The sequence below is a fragment of the Eretmochelys imbricata genome, chromosome 21 (assembly GCF_965152235.1).
Source record: "Eretmochelys imbricata isolate rEreImb1 chromosome 21, rEreImb1.hap1, whole genome shotgun sequence".
In the NCBI taxonomy this organism is placed as follows: Eukaryota; Metazoa; Chordata; order Testudines; family Cheloniidae; genus Eretmochelys; species Eretmochelys imbricata.
The window spans coordinates 9,671,263-9,684,783 of record NC_135592.1 but is presented as its reverse complement, the minus strand read 5'-3'; the positions used below and the strand labels follow the sequence as shown (position 1 = coordinate 9,684,783).

The following is a 13,521-nucleotide window of genomic DNA, read 5'->3' as shown; positions in this document are numbered from 1 at the left end:
TGATTTTAACCTGGCCGGGATCAACAGTATGATACAGCAAGCTGGAAAGGCTTGCTGTCGAACCAGCCCTGACGCCAACTACTGCTAGCATGTTAGGGTCAGAGCTCCCTTAGGACTTTCCCGCTGCGCAACAGGGTCTCAAGGGGTAGTTTATAATGACTCTTAGAGCTCGTAGGTCTTATTTTGTAGGTACACCCAATGCATCAGAGTCTTAGAGTGGCTGTGGGAACTGGCTACTCAAGAGGAGAGCATCATGGTCTTGGCATGTTTCTATTCAGCCTGTTTAGACCTGCTGCTTTGTGATGCTGGTAAGTGCTGTCTGGAGTTTAAGAAGGGTGGCCAGACACTGCTATCCTCTGCCAGGATTCATGCAGTTTTCATGATGGGAAGAGGCACTTAATGCAGCGTTTACACTGGCTGGGAGGGTTGTGTTACCAGCAGTATCCACTATGGCCATTAGTAGTATCTGTGTGGCTATAACCTAGGAGCTCTACTCACAGACCAGGACCACATTGAGCAAGGCGCTGTATGAACACAGAGCAAAGACCGTTTCTGTCTCAAAGAGCTTACGCCCTAAATGTAAAAGGGAGACGACATCGTCATGAAGCAGAGCATCAGGAATGTTGAGGTGCTCTGTTCTTGCACGCCTAGACTGAGATGGTTCAAGGGGACTCCGAGATGGCCAGAAAAGAGCACAACTTGGAAAGGCATCTGCTAGCCTCTCATGCAGCCGTGCCTTTCTCAGGCCCTCTCAGTTTCTCTTGTGTTGGGACCTTAGTGTGTGAAGAGGGGAGTCATTGCTCTTCCTACCATGAGTTTTTTATATTGAGTTTTAATGTAAGGAATGAAAATCTCTGTTGACCTATACAGGCCATTTTTATTTCTTTTGGACAGTTTTGAAAGCTGATTTTGGGCTGCTGATCAGGTACTAGATGGGACCAATTTGCGTGCCACACAGATTGCTGACTTACTTAAAGGAAGCACACAGAGCAGTGCTGACTTTGTCCAACAGGATGAGTTTGTCTGGTTTCCACCTCTACACTACAAGCTGGGGTTGGTGGTTTTGAAGCTACCCTAGGTCTGGCTTTTGCCAGGGAACCAACAGGATTCCTTATTAATGGGCAAAACATCATAAGGGAAAATACGTTTTTGTAGGACCTACTTGATCAAAAAACAAACTTCATCTCCTAAAGCCATGGCCTTAGCATTGAGTAGACCACTATGGGGTGCAGGGGTTTATTCTCAGGGAGCACCACCTGGTAAGGATGCCTCCTCTAGGAGGAAAGGTAACTGATGTCTTCATGTTAACTCATTCTTGATGCTTTCTGATGGCACCAGGGACATGGTGCTTTACTAAAAATGCCAGATTCAGTCAGCATCCAGCCATGATTTAAACTGACAACCCAAGGTCCTTGTCACCAAACACACCCAGGTGAATGGCTGTTGTGAGGTCTCTTCTGTTCCGACACTGTCCTGTTAAGTGCTGTTGAGTGGAATGGCTTCTCTGAGGCCCATTTCTTTTGCAGGGTTTGATTACAGGCCCATTGAGGAGTGCTCGCAGTTCATAAACCAATATGAAGCCAGCTGCATCCTTAAGTCTCAGAGCAACATCATGCTGAGTCTATATTCCTCTTTGGCAATCTGGTAATACAGGGGTCTCATCAGATACGTCTCTGCTTTGGGGCATTAGCTTGCGCTCTTTTGTGTGCTGTGGGGAAAGAACCGTGATCCTGTAGGTATGGAATTGGGTGCAGAGAATTCACCCCCTGCTGCAGAATCTGTTTTAAAAAAATAAATAAAGCCAACAGTTTCCAACGTGGGGACCTAAATTCCAGCATTTGGCGAGAAGGGGCCTGATTTTCAGAGGGTTGAGTATCTGCAGCTCCCATTGACTTTAATGGAAGCTACAGGTGCTCAGCCGCTCTGAAAATGAAATGGCCCTTTCATGTAACTGCCTAGGGCACCTATGGAACTAGGGCAACATTCACCCCTGTGCAGAGGCCAGCACAAAAACTTGTCGCCATTTAAGTCCCTTTTAAACCCTCAAAATAGGGGAGGCTCTTTTCTCATTTGTCCCATTTTTATGAGCAGCTCTGCCAAGCCACCCGCTGCTCCTTGCAAGCTATTGTAAGACTAAAAGGGGAGTTGTTGAGTGCAATATTAAAGCAGCCTTGGCCGGTGGTGAATGGAAGAGGTTGACGGCTTCCTTCCTGTTTGTTTGGAGGTTTGGCAGACTCCAGCAGTGGGATCTGTTCGAGGACAATTTCACAAAGGCCCAACGGCTGGTGAGCAGAACGAACGCATCCCTTTTTGGCACTCACGGCTTTTTTAGATTCCTGGAATGCCAGGGCCTGTTGCTCCGGAGAGTCATGGAAGACACGCCCGAGAAGGTCCGGGAGGCTCGCAGTTCAACGCTCGGGGTGATTTTTCTTTTATGTCAATTTCAGTGCTTATTTAAGGGAAGGACCGGTAACAGCCAGGCCTGGTCTGAGCAGGTATTGTGCATGCATAGCTCTTCCCATTCGGATCTGTTACACGCCATTCTCTTCCTGTTCTTGTGTCCATTATACTCGGACCCCACGCGGCTCTGCCAGTGCACAGCATTCTGTGCTAGTCCAGCCCAAATGCCCATATAATTCTGCCAATGAACCTCATTAGCCTTTTGCAAAAATTCCCCTGGCTGCTCATATGGAATCAGCTCCACCGGGATCAGCTACATAGGGAGCTCTAGTGTAGACAGGCTGCTGCCAGCATTTTAAGCACCACGCCCCTACTCAGAGCAGATCTAATCTCCTCTCTTTAGTACTTTGAGGAATTCCTTTCTCGCTGCTCAACAAGTCCAGTCTACCACACGAGGGTTTACAGCCTGAAAGCCTCTGTTAACCTCCTGGGAGATGAAGATAAGAGCCAGGTCCCTTTGTCGAAGGGTCTCAAACTTTCAGCCACTTCCCAGACCGGACTGGGGGAAACTTCTTTCAGTGTGAGCCCTGACAGTGTCCACAACGAGGTAAGCCGTGACTCTTCCCTTTGAACTCCAGGGGAGCTGAGCTCTGGGGTACCAATAGAAACAAGTTGGGCAATGGTAATTGCAGTGCAATGCTCATTGAGTGACAACTTGTCGTAACTTTCATTCTTGACGTAACAATAACACGACGAACACCACCCCTGGGCGCAGTTGGATCCCAAACTACCGTGTTTACTAGGGCACACAAATGTGCAAAGCCCAGCTACGCACACGCTCCTGCTCTGACTGATTTCTCGTGGCTTCTAAAACATAAACCATGATGAGCACCGCTAGAGGGCTTGCAAACTACTTAAAGGGAGTCTACCATACATTGGATAACTCGTGGAGGGAATTGTCAGGGTCCGCAGTGGAACTGATGCGGGTACACGGAGATCCCACTGGGGAAGAGTCTTTGTTGCAGGTTCACTATTTTGCCTTCCACATAACTTTCCCCCTATGGTACAGCCCCTGCTAAACTGCAGGTTTAGTTACTTAAAAAATTCAGAGATTAGGCATTAAGGGGAGAGGGTTTGGGTTTCATCTGCTGCTTTATTTTCCCCTGCCCTTTATAGACACACCCCGTGGCACCCGTGCATCCAAAAAGACAGATAAGAATTCCCGTTACAGCTCTTTTACGGCTGCTCCAACTTGGTCAGCAGGGGCCACTGTGAAACATGAGTTTCAGCTTCCCTTCTCATGACCATCTGACCTGATGTTCTTAGCCCGTGTGGTCTGTGCTTCAGAGATCTGGCTCTCCTTCTGTACAGGGCACAGATGTCATGACAGAACTACTGATAGGAGGACAAGCAATGTGCACTTTTCTTTTTGCTCTTCAGTAACTCAGGCCAACACCTTGCGCTGGACATTTTCTCCTTCTCCCTTCTTGCCCTCTTGGGCATTGGCTCAGCCCCTGCTATTGTTGTTAACCGTGCTGAGAAGATTTCCTGTTTTGTGCACAGTATCAGGCCACCGGCAGAGTGGAAGAGCTAAAGGACAGCAAAGATCAGGAAGTAGAGGGCACACAAGAATACATGAAATCTGCCGCATCGAGGCTGAAATCCGAACCTATGCCGAAGGAATTGACCTTTGTTCATCTCCAGCCGGGGCATGCTCCCACGTCCCCCCACACTGTGCCTGCTGGTGAGCCTATGGAATACATCGGCATTGCACCCCGCCCATTGCCCTCGACGTCCAGAAAACCCCAGGGTGCTGGTGACAAAGCCTGAGGGGGCAGGAGAGACTGTCAGAGCCAGGACATTGCTGGGGAGGGTGGAGGGTTTGCTGGGATACGGAGCACGTACATTGAAAACCTGCCTTGTCATGGCTCAGAGGCCAGCAGAGAATTTGAGGAAGGATGCTATGGAAAAGGGGGAAAACTGACACAAAGGGGTTCTTTTCTTTTAGTCTGTGTAGTTTAGTGGTGTTTATGGGACCCTGGAGTGATTGGGTATAACTCTGTACTCAAGGGGTATGACTACACTACAGTCAAACACCCGGGACTGGCTCGTGTTAACTGACTCGGACTTGCAGGGCTCTGGCTGTGAGGTTGTCAAATTGCAGTGCAGCTATTTGGGCTAGAGCCCGGGCTCTGAGGGTCTCAGAACCAGCTGCGGGTGTTTCATTATAGTGTAGACATACCCTAGGATAACCTCGGAGCGGGACAAGGTTCTGTGAGAGTCCTACTGAGACCCCTCTTCCAGCAAATATATCTCCTGATAGGGGTATTGAAAACTTGCACCTGAACCCTTGGGCACTGTATAACAACAGTCCTGCTATGGAATCTGTTCCACTGTTCTTCCGGGAACTCATTCCTCCTGCTAATGCATTGGGAATTCCTGCAAATAATCTTCCCCAACATAATCCTCCTCCTGCAGGGACCAGCCACAATCGTATCAATAGCATAGATTTTAATGGAAGCTGCAACAGTTTGAAATGTGTATTGTTTATAATAAATTTATTTAAGACATATTTATAATGTGCCATAGAAGTGAATACAGAGTGACTTCCACACCCACCCACCCACTGTTAACTCTGCATTACGATACAGTTTTACTTTGCACAATCATATGGCCTTCGGTGAGGCACCAGTTTAGCAAAGCACTTGAAGTCTCACGGAAGTCAGGAGGCGTCCTCGCAGGCTTAAAGTCAAGCACGTGCTTTTGTGCTTTGCTGAACTGGGGCCCAACGGAGGGGGGTGATTGAAAGGTAGCCACTGTGGAGTTAACTGAACCGTTAGAGAAGTTGTGAGACTGAAAGGGAAATGGAGCATGTTCCTATATTTCACGGCACTTCCCTGTTGGGCGCTGTGGCTTATCAGAGGGAGCCAGTTTCCTGATGGGGGGGTTATAGCCGCCTATGACTAAAAATAGAGCCACTAGAGAAAGTAAATGCACCCCACCCTTCCACTTCATTTATTTCCCAGTGGCTGAATCCTGCTACTGGGTCATCCTAGCAGTATAGCTGTTTTTTCCAGTTCTTTGCATCTCTGTCCCAGTCCTTTGGATCCATCCCCTCCTTCTTTTCTCCTTTTCACCTGCTTTGCACTCGTACCCCCCATGGTCCTATGTTACTGTACAATTCCTGTGGTTGTGGGACTCCCTGCAGCACCCGTCATCCTTGCTTCCTGTTTGAGAGGTCCCTGCTGGGCAATGCAGGTCACTAACTCTCCCCACCAAGGAGTGAGTATGTTACCACTGCAGAATTCCCTGCACCTGCCTGGCCATGGGGACAAGAAACAGGAAAGTAGACACAGGCCTATCCTACCAATAGGCCACAAGGTAAATAAGCCTTACACCACAATTTGTATTTAAGATGATGCACTGTGGTAATGCCCAGAGGAGCTAGTGACAACCAGTGCGACATGTATCTTCCTTTCAATTCAGATGCATTCAATTGTCAGCGACTGCAGTTTCTGCGATAGCAGTTCAGGAGAAGAGCTAGGAGGGGGACACTAGATTTCATGGGATCTGAGTTCAGTTAGGGACGGTTTGTTTCTCTTTAGTCCCAGACCGTGGAGGTGAGTCTCCAAAGATGATGGTTGCATATTCCATGGTGCCTGAGGAGAACAGGACAGCTGAGGGCTCAGCAGAATGTTTGGCACCTTTTGGCTTTGGTGGAGGTTCCACGTTGGCATACGTGACATCGTCTGGATTTGGCTTGGGTTGGTGCCTTAGCATGGCATATATTATACCGTTCTTCAATTCCCCATCAGGGGTGGCATCTCTGGGGTGTCCTTCATCCTTCTGGAAAGCCACAAATAATAGGAGAATAAATCGAAAGTCATCTTTTTTTAACACTTCCACTTCCTAAATATTAAGTCTCACTTTACCACAGCTAAAAATCTCCTCTCTAGATGGTGAAACTAGGGGGCACAGGAAAAGAGAAATACATTTCTCTAGGGTGCTCACAGAACATCCCTACTGTAAGGACTGAGGAATTGGACTGAGGCCCTTCCCATATTGGTTTGTTCAGTAATATGAATGCATTGCAATCATCTAGCATTCAAGGATCTCTGAGTTTAGACCTCTGAGCCCATGCTGATCAGATTGCAGATTCGGGGACATTAAACTTCATGCAGCTTGTGGTCATGGTAATATCCATATTACCAGCACACAAACAGAAATGCAAGAATCCTGATTCCCATTCTCCTGCTCTAAACACTAGACAATCCTGCTTCCATCTGCTTCAAGTAGCTAGATGGAGGAGACAGAACAAAGTGCTAGAAATACCAGACCTTCAACCTACCTGCCGTGCTGCTAGCCTGCAGTTAGGGTGTTCACCAAAATTCAGCCCATTCTCTACTGTGAAAGACAGAATCTAAATTTAATGTACAAACTGTACCTAACCCTTTGTATTTTATGTACAAGTAAAAGTGGGCCATGGGGTGAAGGATCTAGCACCTCTCTCCCCCCCATTTCCATTCAGCATGACCCTCACCACTGTTGTCCCAGGCCAGTGGGAAACAAACCCAAACTGCATGAAAACTGGACAAGTGATAGAAATGTACCTCTTTTTCTCCTTTTGGTGAAAATAATAGCCATGATCGCAATCAGTGCACTGCAAACCAGGAGGGAGACCAGTGCCAGGACAACATAAAGAGTTCTGCAAGGAAATGCACAATATCTCCATTAATATTCTTGGCATCAAAGGTGACCTGGTTAATTTGGGAGGGGACTCTGTGTGTTGGAAACTGGATTAAGGCTCCAAGATCTAAATTCAGCATGCAAAAATCACACCGGCTGCTTGTACCTTAATGCAGTTCCACTGACGTCAATGGGGATACGCTGACTGATGCCACCGGAGGATCTGGGCCTGCTGTATTTTCCCAGGGTTGCTTCTTGCAAGGGATAGACTCAGGAGCTTGAATTATTATCTAGCACTTGCTGGCAGTGCTACTAGAATTCAAAGGGAGCCCACCTCATTGCTATGCTGTACCCCCTCCACGGGTCTGTCTTTCATCAGGGTAATTATCAGGGTCGTCTTTGATCAGGCCTGGTAATGGCTCTCATTTGACATGTGATATTGTTTGGTCTTAGGCTGTGTTCTTAATGCAAGAGACAGAGAAGGCACAACACAGCTGGGTGCTGCGTTCATCCCCTAAGTATTCTTAAGGAGTGGAAAGAACAGACAGCTCAACTCTTTCACTAAGGGCCTGCTCCACTCCTACTGCAGCCAGTGGGTGCCTTTCCACTGCCTTGAGGGTGATCAAACCCTGTAAGAGACTCAGAGGAGGGGGTGTGTGTTAGTCTTTTACAATCCCACCCTTTTAATCTTCAGCAGACCCAGCAAATCTCCTCTGGGGACCCTACAGTCAGCCCTGAAGACTTTTGTTTGTATGATGTTCATACCTCTGCTCCTTGTTGCTGGCCACAGTTGGGTGGGCGTTTTCCCTCTCGTTAGTGGGAGGCGAAGTAGCCTCATTAACTGTATCATGAGACACACTTTTTTCTGAAAATAAACACAAGAGTGAGTGGCTCTCCCCCGCACGGCCCTGGCCTGCTCGACATTCTGGAAGTGATGGGAAATCCCAACGAATCTTTAGAGCCTCCTCGTACTAATCCTGAGTGATCGCTTGTTGGTCAGCAGTGAGAATGTGACAATGGGGTGTGATGCAGGAGCTCTTTACCGCCCAGAGGAGTCCAATAATCCCTCAAGGAAGTGCTGTGCATTCTATCCAGGTTGTTATATGGTGCCCCTCACCGTAGTATCTGAGCAAAAAAAACTTTAGTGTCGATACCGCCAGAAAGTGAGTAGCAGATATGGAACTAGAACTCACATCTTCCGAGTCCCAGGCTCCCACACCACCCATTGGGCTACACTTTTTCACTGGAGACATTTATAGCTAGTAAGGACCAAGCCTTGGAAAATCTACTAGAGGAAACAACCCTGCAATGGCCAGAGGGATAGTCTAGACAACCACTGGTTTCCATGTGCCCAACCTTGCCAGTTGCTGAGTGCCTCCAGTGAGATGGACCTGGTAGGTCTGGGGTTTATGACAGATAGAAGGGCTAATGCCAGAGAATACATGTGAGCAGGGACTGATAAGCCACATATGGGCAAAAGGTCCCCTTGGATAAAGATCCAAGTGCACAGTTTATGATCTGACCCTCTTCAGGGTTATTGGGATGGAAGTGTCTAGGGGACAGGCTATCCCTTGTGAGGCTCCATTTTCAGTCTAGTCAGAAAGACCACAGGAATCACTTCTCCCAATTTATTTTCTGTATTTCTGTTTCCTATACTGGCTCAGAGTAGGAAGTGTGGAGAGGCATGAAAATGGGTATCGAACATAAGAATGGCCATACTGGATCAGACCAAAGGTCCATCTAACCCAGCACCCTGTCTTCCGATAGTGGCCAGTGCCAGGTGCCCCAGAGAGAATGAACAGAACAGGTACTTATCAAGTGATCAAAGAAAAGTTTAGTATTCATGAACTATAACAAAGGAATGAGTTCAATCAGAGATTTGGGCAACATTCAGATCAGTTCTGGGGCCATTTCATTTGCTGGTGTAAATTGGTGTAGATCCATAACAACTAATGATTCCGCTCTGATTTATGTGAGGCAGAGGATCTGCCAGAGTTTGTTTTTAATACTGGTAAATATCAAAAGTCTCAAAAGGTAAATTCAGAAGTTGTCTCTGGGTCTCCTGCAATTTCCCTGCTCTGAGGAGCCCATCTGAGCTCTGCCCTGTAACCACATCCACCAGGGGATGAGAATTTGCTGACTTTTAAGGGAAGTCCACTTTTCTTTGAGTAACTCACCCAAAACATTCAGTGTGATCATCTTCAGTAGCACGGTACTTCCCTGGAGATGGGTCTCACAACGATACTCCCCCGAGTCATGTAGCTGGAGTGCCACCAGTGTTACTATAATCTCTCGGTTCCACCGGTCAATCTTTATCCTGGTCCTTCCTTGTGTATTAACAATCTGATCGATCTCAACGCTGACAACAGGTTGACATCTGGTCGCGGTTACCATTTTGCACCAGGTAAAATTACTAGGTATCCTGCTGTCGTCCATCACAAAATAAGAACAATTTAAGGAGATGGAGCCTCCTTCTTTTGCAGATAGCCTCATGGGAGCTGGAGAGAGAAACCGGTGACTGGTTATTGTGAGAGAGGGAAGGAAAGAGACATGTCCTGTAGGTGTCTAAATGCCACCTGCATCTAAATGGGAAGACAAAGGATTAGACCAAACCCCAGCCCAACAGGAGCTTGCAAAAGACATGGAAATAATCTCTCCCAGCCCAAGGGAAATATATTTCCTAGGATTGGCTGTGCACTATTACCACGGGAAAACTGCGCAGTATCCAAGCTGCAATCAATCACCACGGGGCAGCCCTGAATCCAGCCTGATGCTGCTGCCACTCTGAAAATGCACCTTCACAACTGGCCCCTCTGCTGGTGGCAGTCTTAGCATCCGAGGAGCCAAGGATTGAATGAGCGATGAAGAGGGGATGCCTCTCTCATTCCTGGAATGGGGGACCACCCAGGACAGGGCTGAGGTAGTTTGGCTGGGGCAGCACGGGGAAACTTGCACTGCGACTGACCATGCTGGCCCTCCCCTGTGTGTCAGGATAAGGGTCCAAGGGTGTCATTGCAGCGCCTTTCACCAGCAGTGATAACAAACAACACTCAACCAGGGCAGGGACGGTGCGAATGAAGAAGCCCTGTCTTGTTATTGTTCATCCTAACTGGTAACTAGCGCTTCAGATTGGGAGTGGGGTTTCTCCATGCCGTGGGGTTTCTATCCCAGCTGGTCAAAGATTTTCCATCTGAAAGGTTCAATTTTTGATGCAAAATGGCTTTTTGACTAAATAGGAAATTTGGGGGAAATGTTCATTTTCATTGTTTTTTTAAAAAAGTTTTAATTGAACAATTGAAAGTTGAAATTTTTTGAGTTTTCAACACAAACCTTTTGGTTTTCGTTGTTTTGACAAAAAGACTAAAAATGTCATTTGTTTGGGTTTTTTTTGGTCAAAATTATTTGGAGGGAGGGGGAGATAGGTTCCTAACCAGCTTTTCTTTTTATCTAGATGTGTGAGAAGCGTACGTCTAAATACATGCATATGATACAGATGGTGTTTCTATGTCTAGATATGTAATTGAAGGTTATTATTTTAGCCATTTCTCTCTACCATACATACTGGGGAGTTGACATCTATATACCCTGTGTTTTCTTTGGAATAGGAATGGAGCATTAGTCTAATTTGGAATATCCTGGTTTGAGCTGATTTGTCTCTCAACTAGACCATGGGTGATCTATAGCTCACCATAATAAGAAACCACCACTTTAATCTTTTTCAATGGGATAATTGTCAGATGATTCAAAACCCCGCACAAGTATGTTCCTGAATCCTCTATCCTGAGCTCCGTCATGGACACAGAAATCCATCCTATTCCCAAGTCTGTTAGATTGACCCTTCTTTTTGGGTATTTCCCTCCTTTTGCTCGGACGGTCAGGAAGATTTTTCTGTTGCATTCCTGGTCTGACAGCATCTTGCACCAGAATTTCTCCTCCAGTGCATACTTGTATTTGTAGTAACACCTTGTACTGAAAGAGCTTCCCTGTACAGCTGTCACCAGTTCCGGCTCTTCTCTTGCCAGGCACGGCCCTGCCAAGGAAAGAAAAGCATTTGTGAGAATGACCTGCCCGTCAATGCTCCTACTTCAGGCTGCTGTGACTCATCGTCCAGGCTCCCATCTCTGTCTAAATGAACTTCTGTGCTGAGACTCAATCCATTGCCACGGCCGCCTTCCCATTCAGTTTCCCATGTTCTTCCCCACTGTGAAGCTTATGTCCCCCCATCTTCATTGCCGGCTACCATGTGAACAACTGATCAGGAGCTAGGCTGGCTCTGTCTGGTAAACTGGCACGGGTCTCAGAGTAGCAGCCGTGTTAGTCTGTATTCGCAAAAAGAAAAGGAGTACTTGTGGCACCTTAGAGACTAACAAATTTATTTGAGCATAAGCTTTCGTGAGCTACAGCTCACTTCATCGGATGCATTCAGTGGAAAATACATTGGGGAATTTTGTGTACATACAGAACATGAAACAATGAGTGTTACCATGCACACTGTAACCAGAGTGATCACTTAAAGTGAGCTATTACCAGCGGGGGGGGGGGGGGGGGGAATTGGGGGGGGACACCTTTTGTAGTGATAATCAAGGTTGGCCATTTCCAGCAGTTGACAAGAATGTCTGAGGAACAGTGGCGGGGGGCGGGGGGGAGGATAAACATGGGGAAATAGTTTTACTTTGTGTAATGACCCATCCACTCCCAGTCTCTTTTCAAGCCTAAGTTAATTGTATCCAGTTTGCAAATTAATTCCAATTCAGCAGTCTCTCATTGGAGTCTGTTTTTGAAGTTTTTTTATTGAAGAATTGCAACTTTTAGGTCTGTAATCGAGTGACCAAAGAGATTGAAGTGTTCTGGTCTGATCATCTAATCCTCGAGTCATCTTGCAGGATTGTTCCCTACAGCACATTCTCTGTTACTTTCTCCAGACTTATGGAACCCAGTTCCTAGGCTGGTTTGGAGACAGGAATCCCTTCTAGCATGAGAAGAGCCTGTTTCCAAAAATTGGGGGTGGTTAAACCCTCCCTGAAATCTACTTTATGGCTTTTCATTCCACTATAACATGCATTTACTGGGGGAAAATATGGAGACCCAGCAAGCCGAGCATTTCTTGCCATGGCAAATAGCTGGGCACCCAATTTCCGTGCCTGCTCGCAGCCGGCCAATGTGATAAATGCAAGAGCAAAGAAGCGCAGTGTGCTACGAATGCAAGAGTCAACGGGAGGGGAGGGACGATCTCCCGGTGCCTTACCTGTTAGTGCCAGCAGTAGCAGCCGGGCTGGGAAGCGACCCATCCTGTCGTGGGAAGTGGTTTAGATCTTGGAGAGGTGGAATGCAACATTGAGGCTTCTTTGTTGCTGTGAAGATGGGTCGGCAGTGAACTCCCTTTGTCACTGTCTGTGTCCTCGTGCTGCAGAGTGACAATATTGTTTGCAACTGTTGGAAAGATGCTTTTACCACAGTCCTAATCTGAGCGTTCAGACAGGAAGCCTGCATTCTGGCTATCAGCTGTTTCTCATTTTTACACATGTTTGGCGATCTGCTCTTGGAAATGGGGAAGAAAGAGAGAGATTAGCCCATGTTCTATTTTTAATAACATTTGTAGCCTTGGTGTATAGAACATGAACAGCTTTCACTTTTGTATCCCTAGATCTCAAAGCACTTTATAAAGGGGGGAATGAGCCATAGCTGCATTGTACCATTAAGGAAACAGAGATGGGAAATTACTTTGCCCAGTGTCACACAGCCGGTCCGAACACAGGTCTCTTGACTCTGAGCCCAGTGTCCAATCCACTAGGCCATGCCATCTCCTTAGTAGAACATCCCTCAAAGTTGCTTCTCATCAGGGTCCCTTGTGTTGTTCTCTAGCTCTGTGTCTGAATGTGTTTGGGATGCTGACCTGGAGATGATATTTTTGCTTACAGCCATACAAAGAGGAGGAGGATTACGGTGCTGAGGAAAGGGAAGCGGGATCATGTTTGTTCACCTCCATGTGGGAGATTGGAATGCACGGCTTGGCTCAGCCGATCCATCCAGTCCTATTGGGTGTTCTGGGATGCGTCTCTCACAATCTCTCCTGATGAAGCTCTTCCAACTTTGCATAAATAATGACCTGTTCATTGGAACAGCACCTTGGGCACTCAGATCTGAGGTGACTGCCATAACTGCTGGGCTATTGGTTATTCTGTTCTCTCTTCCCATTGGGTTTTTCACAAAAAAACTTCAAAAGGGCTCGGTTTCATCCCAGGGTGGTATAGGAAATATTTCAAAATCTTGACATTTTTCACAGGATGGGAAAACCAGCTCTAGTCTTCCTGGGGGGTGGGGGGAGTATGGGCTTGTCTACACAAACATTTAGTTGGCAGCAAGCTGGGGTGAGACTCTCCCCCACACTAACCCTCACGGTTAGTCCCTGAGCACCTGCCGATGTGCATTAACGGT

At 47.1% G+C, this 13,521-nt stretch overlaps 1 protein-coding gene across 1 annotated transcript; it reads right to left on the bottom strand.

The window, feature by feature from the left end:
• Positions 1 to 4,930: 4,930 nt before the first annotated feature.
• On the bottom strand, positions 4,931 to 12,663 carry LOC144278097 (polymeric immunoglobulin receptor-like). The gene is made up of 7 exons (XM_077839268.1): positions 12,332 to 12,663; positions 10,775 to 11,116; positions 9,264 to 9,584; positions 7,852 to 7,951; positions 7,011 to 7,105; positions 6,749 to 6,804; positions 4,931 to 6,246 (listed from the first exon to the last, which is right to left on the bottom strand). The coding sequence occupies exons 1-7, from the start codon at positions 12,372 to 12,374 to the stop codon at positions 5,977 to 5,979; spliced, it is 1,227 nt and encodes a 408-aa protein (XP_077695394.1). The 5' UTR covers positions 12,375 to 12,663; the 3' UTR covers positions 4,931 to 5,976.
• Between the last annotated feature and the right edge of the window lie 858 nt (positions 12,664 to 13,521).

Bases quoted from the DNA above. Each gene is read 5' to 3' on its own strand.
- LOC144278097 (XM_077839268.1), bottom strand. From the start codon at position 12,374: ATGGGTCGCTTCCCAGCCCGGCTGCTACTGCTGGCACTAACAG. The intron at 7,952-9,263 runs GTGAGTTACTCA...GTTTATTTTCAG, and splicing joins GATCACACTGAATGTTTTGG to AAAAAAGTGTGTCTCATGAT. The intron at 6,805-7,010 runs GTACATTTCTAT...TGTCTTTCACAG, and splicing joins CACCAAAAGGAGAAAAAGAG to TAGAGAATGGGCTGAATTTT.